This window comes from Medicago sativa, chromosome 8, assembly GCF_051527215.1.
Source record: "Medicago sativa cultivar Bolivia chromosome 8, Bolivia_mono, whole genome shotgun sequence".
NCBI lineage: Eukaryota > Viridiplantae > Streptophyta > Magnoliopsida > Fabales > Fabaceae > Medicago > Medicago sativa.
The window spans coordinates 40,977,229-40,994,711 of record NC_140756.1 but is presented as its reverse complement, the minus strand read 5'-3'; the positions used below and the strand labels follow the sequence as shown (position 1 = coordinate 40,994,711).

The 17,483-nt window shown below is 33.4% G+C and overlaps 3 protein-coding genes across 4 annotated transcripts; 1 reads left to right on the top strand and 2 right to left on the bottom strand.

The window, feature by feature from the left end:
• Positions 1–4,192: 4,192 nt before the first annotated feature.
• Positions 4,193–4,905, bottom strand: LOC146899134 (14-3-3-like protein C). The gene is made up of 3 exons (XM_085738575.1): positions 4,867–4,905; positions 4,487–4,790; positions 4,193–4,379 (listed from the first exon to the last, which is right to left on the bottom strand). The coding sequence occupies exons 2-3, from the start codon at positions 4,786–4,788 to the stop codon at positions 4,208–4,210; spliced, it is 474 nt and encodes a 157-aa protein (XP_085594701.1). The 5' UTR covers positions 4,789–4,790; positions 4,867–4,905; the 3' UTR covers positions 4,193–4,207.
• Positions 4,906–6,753: 1,848 nt separating this feature from the next.
• Positions 6,754–13,121, top strand: SWEET2 (Nodulin MtN3 family protein). Of its 2 annotated transcripts, XM_085738570.1 has the most exons (7): positions 6,754–9,049; positions 9,149–9,185; positions 9,280–9,496; positions 9,594–9,752; positions 9,854–9,973; positions 10,096–10,231; positions 12,581–13,121. In XM_085738570.1, the coding sequence occupies exons 1-6, from the start codon at positions 8,989–8,991 to the stop codon at positions 10,207–10,209; spliced, it is 708 nt and encodes a 235-aa protein (XP_085594696.1). In that variant the 5' UTR covers positions 6,754–8,988; the 3' UTR covers positions 10,210–10,231; positions 12,581–13,121. The 2 variants fall into 2 exon arrangements, with proteins under 2 accessions (XP_085594696.1, XP_085594695.1); XM_085738569.1 differs by lacking the exon at positions 12,581–13,121 and having other exon boundaries at positions 6,758–9,049; positions 10,096–10,401.
• LOC146899132 (uncharacterized) lies at positions 11,827–13,966 on the bottom strand. Its single transcript, XM_085738572.1, has 2 exons — positions 13,206–13,966; positions 11,827–12,009 (listed from the first exon to the last, which is right to left on the bottom strand). Exons 1-2 carry the CDS (start codon positions 13,803–13,805, stop codon positions 11,962–11,964), a joined length of 648 nt encoding a protein of 215 aa, XP_085594698.1. The 5' UTR covers positions 13,806–13,966; the 3' UTR covers positions 11,827–11,961.
• Between the last annotated feature and the right edge of the window lie 3,517 nt (positions 13,967–17,483).

The following is a 17,483-nucleotide window of genomic DNA, read 5'->3' as shown; positions in this document are numbered from 1 at the left end:
AACACACGTTGGCTCAGTTGGTAAGGAACGGGCCACTTCCCCTCAGAAGGTTGTGTGTTCGATTTCCGATGCCGATGTGAGGACGGTGTTGGTGGGTGATCTGTAAGTACCTCTGTAAGTGCCCTTTGGGCTCGGAGGCCTGCCCTGACCCTGGTGGTGACCGGAGCTGAATGCACCTAAACTTTTTGTAACCAAAAAAAATAGTTGAACTCACAATCCAAACATCCTCATATCCAACAAAATCTATGATAAATTAAGATTTTTTACTACTTTTTCCTACCACCAGATGAGAAGGGTAGCACAAAAAATTCTGTCAACCAATAAGAATGAATTATAGAAATATTTACTACTTTTGATATATCTTTTTGCCACCTATTTGCATCGTCTTTCTTTGAGCCAAATCACGCTAAAGTAGAAAACAATCGTTGAATCATATACACCGTTTCTGGCGAGTGTGGTTATGGTGCATAAGGAGATCCTTATGCACCGTGCATAATTGATTTCTACACCCAACATAATTGCTTTCTACACCCCAAGTGAAAGCTTAATTCTAATAAGTCATGCATAAGTCCAACTCATTAACACCTAGTCCAACAAAAACAATTTAACCTTTCTGCACCCCCGTAGCCGGAAACCACCGCCGGAACCTTTCACTATCGCCGGAAACACACCGCCAGAAACTCATCATCACCACCACTGCCGGAACTCCGATCGAATCTCCGATCAATCTCAGATCGAATTCATCATCTCCATTCGAATCCGCCTCCTTCGCCGTCCTTCGTCTCCGATCAATCTCAGATCGAATCTGCCTCCTTCGCCATCCTTCATCTCCGATCAATCTCAGATCGAATTCATCATCTCCGTTTTAACTCGTCATCTTCATCTCCAATCGGAAGGTTCGTAAACCCTAACTACAAGCCTTGTTCTTCTCCAATTTCCAAGTACGAGTTCCCCAAGCCTGTTACTCATTGATCTATTTCTATTATCGTTCCTTTTTACTTCGATTTCATTTCCTTGCTTGCGATTGTTAATCTGGTGATTATGTGCAGTTGTTCGAATCCCATCGAAGCCTCTTTCCGTTGATCCAATGGATTTCGATGATGAACAAGGTACGTATCGTTCATGCAAAAACCATTCGTAGGTTTTCAGTTTTCTGCTTTTTGTTTCCTTTACTTTCTCTCAATTTCAGTTCCAATTAGTGGTTTTCAGCAAACCGTTAGAGATTGAGGTTTGGATTTCAAGGCACATGATTTCTAATGCATGTTCAATGTACTTTCCATTGCAACATTTTTATCATTGTTTATGTTGTAGTAATTTCTGGAAATGGTTTCATAATGTTTAATTTCGAATTGGTTTAATTTCTGGAAAATCAACTCAAATAGTTTAATTTCAGGAAATGGTTTTCAGCATTTTACTCTCAAAACCAATATGTTGTGTAAATGGTTTTAGCAAGTTTTACTCTGAAACCATTTTGCTGTGGAAATGGTTTCAGAGCGTTGATTTGCTTTGGAACTGTTTTTAACAATTTCTTTGTTTGGTTTAGAATCTAAGTTGTAAAATGTGTTATTTTGCTCTGAATTTAAAATGGTTTACATGTATGTGAAATAGACTTAATCTTAATTGTCTCAGCAAATGGTTTCATACTGTTGATTTGTTTCTTATTATAGTATGTTTTGTTTAAAAATCATATAGAAAACCATTTTACTCTCAAAACCAATATGTTGTGTAAATGGTTTTAGCAAGTTTTACTCTGAAACCATTTTGCTTTGGAAATGGTTTCAGAGTGTTGATTTGCTTTGGAACTGTTTTTAACAAATTTCAGCAACAAATTTTGTTGTGGAATCTAAGTTGTAAAATGAGCAACCATGGGAAGAATGACAAGGCTGCAAAAACTATGGATTTGAGAATTGGAATCTGTTCAACAATATTAAGCAACTCAAGCAATTGCAAAAGAAACTACGTGGAGAAGGCAGCAACTTCATACTATGAAGAATTGATTCAAAAGCTAGCACGTCCAACATGATATATAACCTCCGATAACGGACTGGATTAGTGTTAATGTTTTTTTTATTGAATTTCTGGATTTAATGGTTATCTTTGATCATGCAGGTGAAAAAAACTAAAAAGCTAGAGTCATTGCCATCATTCAGTTTTGGGCTAACACAAATGGATGAGGAGGAAAGGAATGACACAGCTTCATCATCTGATGGTGGTGAAAAGAAGGAGCAGAAAACAAGAAAGTCCAAGGGTAAAGAAAAGAAGCATCAAATAAAGAAACAGCAACATGTTGCACAAGATTCTGATGAAGGAAGTTCAGATGATGAAGAAATGATTCAAAAGCTAGCACGCTAATGTGTTTTTTATTGAATTTCTGGATTTCTAGATTAGTGTTAAGTTTCTTGTTAATGTTTGTATCAAGTTTATGAATTTCTGGATTTGTAAAACGTTTATGGTTAAACAAACTTAGGGGTATGGAATACTGAAACCATAAGTATGGTCTAATGGTTTTGATAGTTAGGTGTGTCTTTTTATAGTATCTATCATATTATACTATTCATCTTATTTAATTTTTGGCCCAATAATGTTCAATTTAATTTAATTTTACTAAAATTAGGGGCATGGAATACTGAAACCATAAGTACGGTTAAATGGTTTTGATAGTGTTCTATGTGAAACCAAAATAACTGCCTAATGGTTTTAAATGAAATTACTAATTTGTTTTAAACAATTTATCTTCTAGAAAAAGAAAACATACTTTTGCTTTATTTTATGTTTGTTTTTGTGTTAAACCTCTCGAGTTCCTATGAAAAGTGACATAATCAGTTGGTTGTGTCTTTTTATAGTATCTATCATAGTATACCGTTCATTTTATTTAATTTTTGGCCCAAGAATGTTCAATTTTATTAAAATTAGTTTTCAATGTAACCACTTAATAGTACACATTTTGATAGTTTTCAATGTGAAACCAAAATAATTGTCTAATGGTATGGTTTTGTAATAAAAAAAATGTGATAAACATTAAAATCATTATTAAGTAACCACTTAATAGTACACACTCATAACCTATTAAATAATTGTCAAATGGTAAGTAAAATAAAAGAATAGTGAAAATTATTATTGATAAATGGTTTTAAATAAAAACAATTACTGAAACCATAAGTATGGTTCAATGGTTTTGCTAGTGTTCTATGCGAAACCAAACTAACTGTCTAATGGTTTTGTAACAACCTATAATCATGAATACGTAACAACAAAGAATGTGAATGTTATAATTTCCAATAACAAAGTGCTCCACAACAAGTGCTCCTAAAAGATGCTAGCTATGTCAAAAATGCTGGCTATGTCTTCCGCAGCATCAGCTTGGATGTCATAGTAAAAAGATGGTTTTGAGAGAGCTTCATTTCTAAAGAATTCTTGAATTACAATTGCTTCACCAACCACCATCTCCTTTCTAAAGAATTTTTGAAGGATTGTCATTACATGTACATTTTACCTGCATGCAATATTCATGTGTTTTGAGTGAGCTGGTTATACAAAAACAAAGAAAATTAACCCTAAACATGCCAACATTGCAGATCAAATTTCACATATATTGTTTGAGAGGTCGATACTTCACTCTGCACACATCGCTAGCATTTAAAAGCAAAGATGTAGTTTGAGATATGTGCATCTCTTTCATTAATACTTTCAGTGTTTCCAAACTAAGGGATAAAAGAGATGAGACATGAAAGAAAGAAAATGGAGCCAGGAATTTGGATATGTCATACCAAGAAACTTACTGTGTAATATGTCTCTAAAATCTCAGTTAATTCTTCTGGATAGAGCTTATGTCAATTTTGTCTTTCATCAAGGAAAACAAACATATCTTGCTTCCTAAGGCACTCATTGCAATTGTGGAGAATCTATATACCCTAATGTCCTAAAGTATTATGATCAGACACAACTTACGCTTACTGTATCCTCTATGTCATGAACAATATTTCAAAAGAAAGTCTAGAAACGCAATTTCGGCCATGCCATAAGATTTTTTTATGTCTCTAAGACCTATAACAAGATTAGATGGAATATTATAAATGTAAAAAAAATCATTACTGATCCCGAAAAGCCAAGTCCCGCAGACTGCTTTATTGAAGAAACAAATGCATATAATGCATATATACTAAAATCAGAAATGATATGAATGTAAAGTAACTCAAACCAAGCATGATTAAGCTTTCAAGAACAATTGTGAATCTGAAATGAAATCAACAGAACATTGAAGAGAAACAACCCCGACAATTGTGTAGAATACCTGATACGCTTTCAAGGACTGATCAGCAGCCTCTTTCCTCTCATCACCACTCTTAAACTCAGCCAGATAACGATAATAATCGCCTTTCCTACATCACAATCAAACACGAAGTAAAACAACATTCAAGATCCAAATTTCATCGCGAGCAAAAACAAAACAAAACAGAATCAAATCAAAGCCAAAAAATAAACCTACATTTTGTAATAGAACACATTAGATTCACCGGAAGAATTCGGAATAAGATGATCATCAATCACAGTCATAATATCATTACAAACATCAGCCAACTCCGATTCAACTTTTTTTCGATACTCCTTGATCCGATTGACATTCACATCACTCCCTTTCGCTTCTTCTCGCTGCTCAATTGACGAAAGAATCCTCCAAGAAGCCCTACGTGCTCCAACAACATTCTTGTAAGCAACTGATAACAGATTCCTCTCTTCAACCGTTAATTCAACATTGAGTTTCGCAACATTCTTCATCGCATCAACCATTTCTAAAAGAAACAAAGCAATTAAACAAATAAGCAAAAAAAAAAAAGATACGAATCAAAAGCAAAAATGAGATGTTACCTTCGTAGCGTTCGGCTTGTTCAGCGAGTTTGGCGGAGTATACGAAGCAGACTCGATCACAATTTAAAACATCCCTATAATAAACACATTTAACCAAAGCAAAGAAAAAAAAAGTTCAACACCTTCAAATTAAAATCTACCATACACTTATTTTCTTTATCACCTTCATTTCACACACACAAATTTAAGTGCTTAAATAAACACTTAATTTAAGTTGTTTAATTTAAGTGCAAACAGAGCCTAAATAAGCACTTATGCTTTAAGTGCTTAATTTAAGTTGTTTATGCAAACAGAGCCTAGATAAAAAGGCGCCATGAAATGATGCTAAAAAAGCAACTAGTTTGTAAACATGAAAACACCTACAGCACAAGCTAATTGATTTCGGAATAAAATCATTATCTCATTCTCATGATTGTGAAATGAATCGAATCAAAACAGTGCAAAAACATCAGCATTGAAAATTAAACAGAGATCTGAAAATGGAGTTTTCATTGATACAACAGATTGAGGTGATTTGTAAACAATGCAGAAGCATGAAAAGCGTTGATGCAAGAAATGAAAAACGAAAGAGATGTTGATTGCTTACCGGCGACGGCGAGTAGTTAGCCGGTGACGGTGTAACTATTTTCCGATCTGTTTCGGCAATGGGGTGGACGGAGGATGGAGGGTGTGGTGGAGGTGGTCGGTTGAGAGAGGAAGAGCTGAAGTGGTGGTGGTGAGGTGCGAAGGTTTGGTGGAGGTGGTGGTGGTGAGAGTGGTGGTTGTTATCGTCGTGGAGGAGAGAGAAATCGTCGTCGTCGCAAGAAGCCATGAGATTAACGGCGGAGAAGACGGTGAAAGGGTTTGAGAGAACGGCTTTAGGGGAAAGAGAGAAGAAGGTGAATATGTGATAAGATTATAACACGTGTCCCTCCCTGATCTGACGGTTGTGATATGCTTATGCATGGTGCATAAGGGAAGAACTTATGCACCATAACTTTTGCCGTTTCTGGCGTTCACATATGTAATTTTCCAATTAGGTACTGTTTTTTTTTTTAATAACCAATTAGCATGTACTATTGTCAATCCTTTATGAAAGAGGAGTGATATTTTGACAACCAAAATCAAACAACTTTAATGACAACCTTTTTTTCTCTCTTCTTATTGGACAATAACAATAGAGAGAGAAAAAGGAAGAGAAAGAATAAAAGTATAATGTGAGTATGAGAGAGAAAGTTGTCACAAAAGTTGTTTAAAAATGGTTGTTAAAATATCATTTCTCTTTATGAAATATTGCTTTTAACCCTCCGGGTTTTTATTTTTAGTGAAATAAGTCTAGGTAATTTAGAGTTGGGTAAGCAAGAAGCAAAAAAAAAAAAAAAATCTTATAAAAAAAAATCCTCGGACCCAAACTCATATCATTGTACGTGACAAGTTTGGTGTTCGTCCCCGTACACCCTGGACACCTAAGTGCATGCACTGGCGGAACTCTTAATGGGAATAGGTGAGCCACGACCCTCCCCTAAATAAAAAGAATATTCTTTATGTAGAGGAAATTACTAAAATATCCCTAAATTTTTAATAAAATTATTTGTAGCGCACTTCATTGAGTAGGGTTCTCACATGTTTCTGTCATATTGATACGTTCAGGCTTTCTTTTTTCTCTAGCTCCCTCACTCTCCTCTTCGGAACATTGTTGATACAACCCTTAATATTAGTTATGAGTTTCTAAATGATAACATGACTGTTTCAATTGAAAGGAAAATTACTGTGAATATTAGTTATGAGTTTATCATTGGTGATTTCAAGTCACTTGCATCGTATAGCGAAGTATTTTTTTGATGATCAACTTTGTGTTTACTACTTATAACAACATAAGTTTTTTTTTTAGGCAAAACGAAAATTATAATAAAATTAAACAAAGAGATACAGAGACTAGGGGGAATAAGACCTGACCAGGTATAACCCTGACGGGAGTTCATAATGATAAAAGCAGACCAAGTTAACCAACCCTATACTATTCTAACAAATATTCACATGTTACGGACGTAGCCTAGCGCACCCGCGTACGGACGCGAAGCCAAGTTATAAAAATATATAACAAGTTAAAAATTGAAAAGAACGTTAGGGTTTTAAAATTGGTGAATGGATCGACCGCCAACATGGTATCAACATCCAAGTGCCAACAGCTTCCTGAACACACCAGCAAGCATAAAAGCTCTTTCGAACAGTAAAGTATCATAGTGTAGCAGACATGATGCCTTGAAGCCTGCAGATCTCAACAGGCCTGGAACATCGGAGAATCGAAGACGTCAGCCAACCACACACCGGTTCCAATCAAACGCGTAAGAACTCGGATGGAGGAATGAGTCCAATACGTTAGTAACATAGACCCTTTCGGGTTTATAGAATTAGATCCTTTCGGGTTTTCGAAACACAAGAGGCCACAAGTCTTCAACCACCCATCTCTGATCAGAAGTAGTAGCATAAAAAACACAAACCAAATATCCATACAAACATGAAAACAAACACCACGCCAAACGCCGATGACCTGGCAAAACGCAACCAACGACCCAACAACCCATGCCACACAAAAAACCAATCCAAAACAAAAATCAATCGTAAAATCTAGTGACCCAGACAATGCATTGAATATGAAGTGGGTTTGAAATAGAACCACCACAATCACCGTCGTACACAAAACCATAAAAAAAAGGAGAAAACACAATCAACAGACACAAACAAACGAACCAGCCCTTCCGACACAGTGGAGACCTGCTACTAAGCCTTAACCCAGCCGACCAAGGAGCAACACGACCCACCAACCCATAAATCCATAAACGAAACAACCACAACATCCTAAGAAACCAACAACACACCGGCAAACAGAGCACACAACATCTTCATGAAACACCGACGAAGAAAATGTTGGCGAAAGAAGGTGACGGGAGCATAGGATGAAAGGTCATCGAAAAGTAGGTTAAGGGGTGGCGCGGAAGACGAAGGTCACTCGTCGCACCATCGAAAGAAGAGGCTACATCGCAAAGGCAAGGATTTGAATCTATGAGGGATGAAAAGGAAAGTCGGTTACTGTTTGTGTTTCAGGAGTGAGAAGAGAGCTTGTTTTCAACAACATAAGTTTTGTGTTTACATATTATAATTTGTTTTTTTAGTCCGCCCAAGATTTATTTTACTACGTTATTGGGTCCCGCACCAATTACCTGCACTTTAACAACAAAAAAACATCACAACATAGTTTTTTGTTTACAAACATAGTTAAAATATGATTTAAAGTTTTTTTATATCAACTAATAAAATAATACACATAGTATTGAACCAAATAAGAAACATCTAAAGTATACAAAATAATTGCAAATTACACTAAATATCAAAGACTTAAGACTAGTTATTTAATTGTAGTATTATATAAATGTATAGTTATAGTCTATATAATGTGCGCGATGCAGGGTGAGCTGAGCACTAAAGTGCCCGTACCCGCACTTGCACCCGTTCAAATTTTCAAGTAATTGCTCAAGTCCAGGCCCAGACCCAACAACGTCGATATTTAGCCTGACTATCATGAGTATTTTTTGTGGGTGTCCATTAGACTTGAGTCCAACTGTCATCCCTACGAGTCGAGTACGAAGAAAAAAAATTTGAAAAATTATTAGATATTTTAAGTTTGAATCGATAACAATAAATATAAGGTCATACTAACAAATACGTAATGATACATGTTAAGAATTCAAAAAAGAAAATAATTAATAAATTTTATATAAAAAAATGTTTCTTTTTATAGTTTTAATATGATAAAATTATCTTTTTCAAACCCTTAACTAATGTATTCACAGTGTTTTTACTCGTGTAATTCTGGAGTCTTTAGTTTTGCAGTTACGCGGGTAGTATTATTTTTTACTCGTTTTATGCCAAAATTAAAAACATTTTTCTTATCTTAGTCGTTAATCGTTATATTAAGTGTCAAGGTCAATCATAAGTAGTGAGAGGTTGAAATGCACAACACATATTTAAAGAGAGAAAACTTTTACCAAACGAAATGAGGATAATTGTGACATAGAAAAATCATATAGTGCATATCTCAAATTTTATTAGTTTCACTAAATCATAAGTTAAAGGCTTAACTTGATGTCTCTGTTTAATGCTTACTCCATTTGTGAAGTTGGTAAAGATGCAGCTGGAATTGCTGGTACTACATTTTCTTCCTTTAATTTTCAGTTATTTTATTACATTTAACATTTTTAACTTATCTTTATCTTGATCTCAATTCTTGCTTGTTTATTTGTAGGTAATATCTTTGCATTTGGGTTATTTCTATCTCCAATGTAAGTATTTTATTTATTAAATTAAAAATTAAGCTTAGAAAAAATTTCTTGTATATATTTTGATTATTAATTTGGATTATGTTGTGAATTGTAGACCCACATTTAGGAGAATTATGAGAAATGGATCAACAGAAATGTTCTCAGGATTGCCATATATTTATTCTCTATTGAATTGTTTGATCTGTTTGTGGTATGGAACTCCTCTTATATCACCTGATAATTTGTTGGTTACAGCTGTTAATTCAATTGGAGCAGCTTTTCAGCTTGTGTACATTTTCTTATTCTTAATCTATGCTGAGAAACCAAAAAAGGTTGTTATTTTTCTAATACTATGGAAAGTTTATGATAAATTTCACATTGATTTTAATGTGTTACAAAAATGTGTTATTGTATACTTCTTTTTGATAGGTGAGAATGTTTGGATTATTGATGGCAGTTTTTGGTATATTTGTGATCATACTAGTCGGGAGCTTGAAAATAACCGATAGTTCTATTCGCCGAATGTTAGTTGGATGCTTGAGTTGTGGTTCTCTCATTTCAATGTTTGCCTCTCCATTGTTTATAATTGTAAGTTTAACATTTTCTTAGATATCCAAGTAATACTGAGTTTTACTAGTTTGTGTGAATTCAAGCTTGGTAAAATTGTTTATATCTATATAATTTCGCAGAAATTGGTCATTCGCACGAAGAGTGTTGAGTTTATGCCGTTTTATCTTTCGCTTTCAACCTTCTTAATGACCATCTCCTTCTTTCTTTATGGATTACTCAGTGACGATGTCTTCATTTATGTAAGAGTCCTTTCATCTCATTTCTCCGTTTCTTTCTGAAATATTGATTACAGTTTTAGAATTCAGATATTTATTCTGTTGGCTTATATTTGTATACCTTCATTTTGTGTTTGATTTGTTAGGTACCAAATGGGATAGGTACTGTTTTGGGAATGATACAGTTGATTTTATACTTCTATTACAAGAGTTCATCTAGCGATGGCTCTACAGAACCCTTGATAGTGTCGTATGGATAATCTATGCTGACAAAGGCAAAAGGTGAACGAACACACAATTTGTGATTATGATTTATTTGTCTTCCAAAGTTTATGTTAGATGATTTTCTGAAATTAGTCTCAAACATTCATTGAATGAAAATATTCTCCACGAGTTGAACTACTTGATATATATCGGGTTTTGGTAAACTAAGTTTATCGATTCGGTTTTCACTTTTTCATATTTAACTCCATTTCTAGCTTGGTCTTTTGTCAACTTTTCATTTTTACTAGGTAAGAATGAAAGCTTTTATGAAAGGATTAAACTTAGGTACAGTGATACAGGCACCATTCTTTCTGTTCTCTACTAAAAAGTTATCATAACTGTCACTAACAGTTTTGAAAGGGCATAAAAAACTTCTTGTACAAACATATTGCCTTTGTGAGAGGGACAGTAAGAAAAGTACTTCCAGCACTGCATGAAAGTGTAGTTCTTCATGAAAAGAGTGGTTGAAATCTTAGCAATCAACGAGACAATGATGTCAATATCCAACTTGCGACATTAAAAGCTAAGGCCATAGTTTTTTTTTTTTTTGAGGGAAAGCGAAGGCCATAGTTGTAAACCGTTCAAAAATCTTGAACTTTTTTCTTTATGTATTCAATTTCTTCTGTACCAGTATAGTTAATATTCTTTTCTCTTTAGCAATACCAACAGTTTTCTTAAGAAAAGGTAATATGTTCACTGATAGGCTCATTAAGAGGAGATAAAGTGAGGTATTATGAGGAGCATGAGAGAGTTCTGTTTAGTGGTTCAAGGCCAATTTAGGTTTCATTCATCTTATAAGGATCTAGTCTCCAACCATTTTCAAAGTTCTTTCCTTAATTTTCTAAGGTAGTACTATTGTAACAGAGGTATATTTTCTCCAAAATAGCCAAAATTCATTATCAGTGTTATTCACTTCCACCCTTCAATTTTCTGGTACCTATCATCCACAATCTTAACTTTATCCTAATTGTGATAATTTAAAAACACCTTTTTCATTCTAGGCACAGATCAACTTTGAGTGCTTTTTTCCTTTTAGTCTCTTTTTATGTTCTTGTGATGTCTTGATTAGTAGAGTTATCCGTTCCTCGATTAAACTATCCTAGATAGAAAGTTTAGCTCTCTCCAATTCGTATTTGTGGGATATAGGTCAGTATTTAGCGGCTTTACAGAGAGAACACCTTAATGCTATGCTTAATTGATAGAAAAACTGTTGATGCATATTACATGTGATCATGAATAATGCTGCAAACATATTGTCAAATATAGATTTAGAGTGAAAGAGAAGCATCGTACATAATAGTATTAAGATTTAAATATTCCATCAAAGTTAAATTTCCTTCTAAATAATAAAGCACTGAATTGACCAAAAAAAATATATGGATATTCTCCTATGTGATGACATGTTAGTTGAATTGAATATCATTTTATGTCTGTTTCAAAATTGTCCAGATGGCATTGAACTGTCTTCATTTTGTGCTTATAAGCTGTATTTAGAAGAGTGAAAGAGAAGCATCGTTACAGAAGTGTTTACATTTAAATATTCCATCGAAGTAGGATTTCCTTCTAAGATAGTTTAATCAGAGTGACTTGATAATTTTGTGTTGACTTGATAATTTTTATGTTATCAGAGTGATATGATAATTACCTTTGCAAAGAAAAAAGTGTGATATGATAATTTCATTACAGTAAAACCTCATTGTCTATCTGATACAACTTAGAGCAGAAAGAAAGACAGTGTAACATCAGTACTATAGTAAATCTTTTAGTGTAGTCCTCACTGTAACATCTCTTTCTTCCTGCACAAAAAATGATCTCAAAGTCAAACATGGAAATAACAGATGCCGTAAATATGTTGTCTGAAACTAGAGGTTGCAACATTGTTTTGATTCAATATTTTGGAACAATTAATGTTGCATTCTACAGAGTAATAAGTTACTATTGAGTATATCTCATAGGCTCATAAGAGGGGAGAGTGAGCTAGCTAGCGTAGCGAAGCGAACTTCACCCTAATCATTCAAGTACGGTTCAGTTCAGGGGTATTGTTGAAACCTGGACCGTATTATTAAATATATAGCTTGTGACACTGTAAACCCTAATCATTCAAGTAATAAAACAGTTGCTTTGTAGTCGCAAATGTAGGCACACTTGGCCGAATTGCGTAAACAAATGATCGTGTTCCATTGTTTGCAATTTGCTTTTCTTTATACTTCTTTTACTAGTTGTTCCAACAGTTAATACATCAGAAATTTTGTCTCTTTTTAGATAATCATCTTTAGCTTTTCAACTGTATTCTTCTCTCATGTCATGTTGCCTTTATTTTGATGAAGAAAAGTGTTAGAAATTGAAATTTTTGGTGTTAAAATGCAGGTCATTTCATATGTAGTCCCCTTCAAAGACCTGCTGCATTCCAGTTTTAAATTTTCTTTTAGTAATAAATTTTTCAAAACAAATTTACCCAATCTCTTTAAAAAAATTGAAGAGAAAAACAAAATTAGATGCATTGATTAATTATGTGAGTAGATCATCAAGAGAAAATAGTTAATGTGAGTTTCAATCAGGTAAACTTAGATTGTAAAAAAAAAAAAAAAAAAAAAATCAAATTTCAACAAATATAAAAGTACTGCAATCTTTCTTAATCTCTGTAATTTGGTCAATGAGATATTATATTCAGAGACAGAGGTAGTAAAATTATGAATGAACTTTACATATTATTAATGCATTCATTTGAGTGTTGCACTGTGCTTTAAAGTGGTACAAACAAGTTCATTAGATTTAACATGCCATGCAGCTACAAACAAGTAATTTCAGCCGTTTGATGTTATAGATCTATAAGAGATCTCACAATTGTCTTACCTTAATTTATATCATGCACTTTCACTAATGAATAAGTACGCCATCAAATGGTATTTGTAGGAACAAATATACATTACACTATCTACAATAATGGATTTAATAATCCTACAAAATGAGTATGAAAGGAAAAATTGATTACCTGTTCAGAAATTTCCATGCATTGTTGTATCTCATTCACAGAATCATTAAGCAATCTTCCTTTTTCATCATAGAGAATGAGTCCACTAAAACTTGGAAGCTCACATTTCTCCCCTCTCAATATTGGTCTTTGCCACACTGCTGATGCTGAATCATGACTAAGGCTTTTCCACCCATTTTCAACCCCATGATGCCTTTGTAAACTTCCAAGCAATGGAGATCCCCTCTCTCTCTGCCATCTAATACTCTCTTCCAATTTTCTTGCCTTGCTCCACACCATTGAACCCATCAACACCCTTTTCACTGAAATCCATCCACAATTTGGTTCTGACCATTCTGTAGAAGCAGTAGTAGTACTAGAGTTAGTAACATTCGTCGTAGTGGTAGTAGTAGTAGTGGTAGTAGTCGTGATAGTCGAACTAGACTCATTCTCTTCTATAACACCCTCTTGGTTCAAAACCTTATTATTATTACTACCTTTCCTTTTTAGTACAATAATAGTGCAAAGACAAACAAGTGCAAAAAATGCACATGCAAGTAGAAGAATAGCACCTAGTGTTGAAATCTTCAATTTGTCTACTAAATCCCATAAAGCTTCCATGAGTTGCTTGCTCTTTTCCTATTTTAGTGTAACAAAGTGAACATGGAAATGATGAGCAAAGAGCTTTGGTTTGATTTGATTGAATATATTTGGTGATGTGGAATAATGAAGTAGTAAAAGGAAATAAAAAAAAAATAAAAAAAATTGCATGAACCATGTTTGTTTGGTTAGGTTGGCAAGGTTCATATGAGGTCCACCGCTAATATGAATTGTTGAAACTTGGGCCCCATTTACGTTTGTGGGGCATACATGGAATCGTAGCCGTTGGTGTTGAATTAATTGATGGCTCACCGTTCAAAGATAAATTAATGGCTTCTCACGAGGACTATGTTGTTGATATTAAGTGATGATGGAAAGCACAGTAGTTGATACTGTTAAGGGATGTAAACGTAGACCAGTGTACGACATATTATATCATATGGTTGGGAAAATGAGGTAACGAAGAAGAGAGTAATATGAGGCAGTTGCTAGGGACCTTAATTGTTGTTCGATGTACCCTAGGGACCTTTCTTACGAAGCACTCTTTCAGTAGTATAAAATTGTACTCCTAGGTAATTTTGTCCTCCACCTCTCAAAATAAGTGAGTTATTTGTTCATTTTACACATATGAAGAAAAAATGCATAAGTAAAAATGAGAGAAAAATGGTTTTATGTGTGTTTACCGATGTTTTTGGTAAACAAAAAGACTAGTTTGATTATTACGAGCAGATTCAAACCAGAAATTTTAGGACGAGAAATTCTTGTGTAGGAACGAACCTAACATATCATTCTTACAAACAACAAATTAAAACATGACACGTCATTTTTTTCTTTTAAAATAATTATGAAAAATTAACCAGTGCTCTCTCCCTCTCTTCATAGCACCACTAGTTCGTGATCTTCCATCACCACCACCACCATTCATGGTGGAACTTTCTTTGTTTACTCTTGCTAAAGTATATCTTCCACCACCATTCATGGTTGAAGAAAACAACAATGGCCACTTTCAAGATGATGTTATCTTTTTTTTTTTAAAAGACAGATTATGTTATCTAGGTAAAACACGGTGATTACTTTGTCTGTTTCCTTATATCCCTTTCTTCCCATTTCATGTTTTCTTCGCAAAATTTAAGGAAAATATGAATTATTTAAACTCTTCATTGAACATATGAATTATTCAACATATGAATTTCAAAAGGAAAATCGTTTATACACGAGCAAGCCAAGGAAAGATTCACCATGATTGGTGGTGGTGAATACTAACTGCAAATAATGGTTGATAGAGAGAGAAGGAGCAGTTGTTTTCCATTTCTTAAATTATTTCCAAATTATTTTAAAATAAAACAATGATGTGTCATGTTTTAATTTGTTGTTTGTAAGAATGATATGTTAGGTTCATTCCTACACAAGAATTTCTCTTTTAGGACATGTTGTGCAATCTTTTTTCAGAAAGTGTATGAGTGTTCACCAAGTTCATATGTTGCTTTTATGAACAAGCTGAAGCTTTGTATGAAAATAATTGTCTCTCGACGGGAAAAACGCAGTAAATGCAAGTAAAACGACTTAAAAGTTTAAACAGTAAATTACATTCTCCTCCCCTCAAAGATGCTTGAAATACACTCCCCTCCCCTTTTATGTTAAAATATACACTCCCCTCCCTTAAAAAATAAAATTTATACTCCCCTCCCTTATAAGATACTTGAATTACAACTCCCTCCCTTAATAATTAAATATGCACTACACTTTAATCTATTTTAACATAAATAAATATTTTTATGATATATATTAATTTGAAACCATCATTTAAGAAAAATTAATTCATTTCTTTATAATTTAAATGTCAATGATAATTAAATTTAAATATTTTTCTATTGAATTGATAATTTAGAGTATAAAATTAACTTTTAAATAACCATGCTTTATTGTTATTAGTAATTTTTCACATATTTTAATTTTATTTTGGGTTGTTTCATATTTTATAATAGGGTTTAAAACTACATGTTAATGAAATTGTGAATAGAAAATTGCAAAAATATGTATTCAATTTTTCATTATATTAAAATAGACCGCAATACTATTTTTTTCAAAGTGTGTTAGATTATTATTATTTTTCTAGATTAAGAGAAATAAAAAATAAATATTGAGGGAGTAAAGTGTAGATTTTAACATAAGGGGGGAGGGGAATGTAATTCAAGCTTCTCTTAGGGGAGGGGAGTGAAATATTTTCTAATATGTTTTGAATAAGAGGGGAGGGGAGTGTATATTTTAACATAAGAGGGGAGGGGAGTGTAATTCAAGCATCTTTGTGGGGATGAGAGTGTAACTTACTCAAGTTTAAAATGCGGAAACTTGAAAAGGTAAATTGCATTGCATTAATGTAAAGGTGGTTCGACAAATCATATACATACATTATGTATGACTCTTTTCTATAGACGCTGGTATTTCGAGCACTAAAATTCTATAATTGATTTGCGAACTATTTTTCATATGAAAAACTACTATTAATACATAGTGTAAATAACTGAAAAGAGCTAACTGCCACGAACTGTAATCCTTCCATCAAAAAATCGTCTGACCCGCACGTCTGCAATAAGGAAACTGTTGCCTTTTGAATTCAAATTATTTCCCTTCAACATCAACTGCTTGGCTTCGACCAATTTCCTCTCTGGCTCACATCTTGTCGAACTTCAAGGATTATTTAACTCTTTCAAACACTAAGTTCAGACCCTGTCGAAATCTCTATGCTGAAGATATTGACTTTAATTTCTGAAAGAACAAAAGTCAACACATGTTGATTGCATTAATTGAGCTTGTCAAAATTACAGGCTAACAATGTGTCCTTGTCAAGGATTTGTGCATTCACCATGATCATAAATGCAAAGTGGAAAATTTTGAATTGGAAGTGATGAAATTAATACTCCCTCCGTTTTAAAATGAATGTCGTTTAAGATTCTTACACATATGTTAAAAAATGCATTAATTAAAAGAAGGAGATATGTTATTTTACCAAATTATCTTAATCAACTATTGATTTGTTTTTCATTAAAGAAAAGATAATACTTTGAAAGTATTTTATATAGTATTAATTGAAGGGTACAATTGAAAAGAAAAAGTTATTATTACATTGAAAACTGAAACTGACATTCATATTGAAACAATTTTTTGGACTAAAATGACACTCATTTTGAAACGGATAGAGTATTAATTATACTCCCTCCGGTCACTATTATAAGCAAATTTTAAATTTTTAGGTTCATTCAATAAATGATGTATGTGGTCTACAATGTAGACCATATACATCATTTATTGAATGAATCTAAAAAGTAGAAATTTGCTTATAATAGTGACCGGAGGGAGTAGTGTGTAAATAATTGAAAAAATATAATTAATACTCCCTCCGGTCACTATTATAAGCAAAATTTGATTTTTTAGATACATTCAATAATTAATGCATCTAGTCTAGACTAGATACATTAATTATTGAATGTATCTAAAAAGTCAAATTTTGCTTATAATAGTGACCGGAGGGAGTATTGCATTGAAAAGTGAAATATGTCAATTATTTTTGGACAATAATTTTTGTAAATGGATCACTTATTATGGGATGGAGTGAGTAATATTAGAGGCGTGAATAGGCTAGGTCGAGCTAGGTTTTGCAATGCCTAAGTCTGACTTGTCAAATTTTGTTAGGCCTAAGTC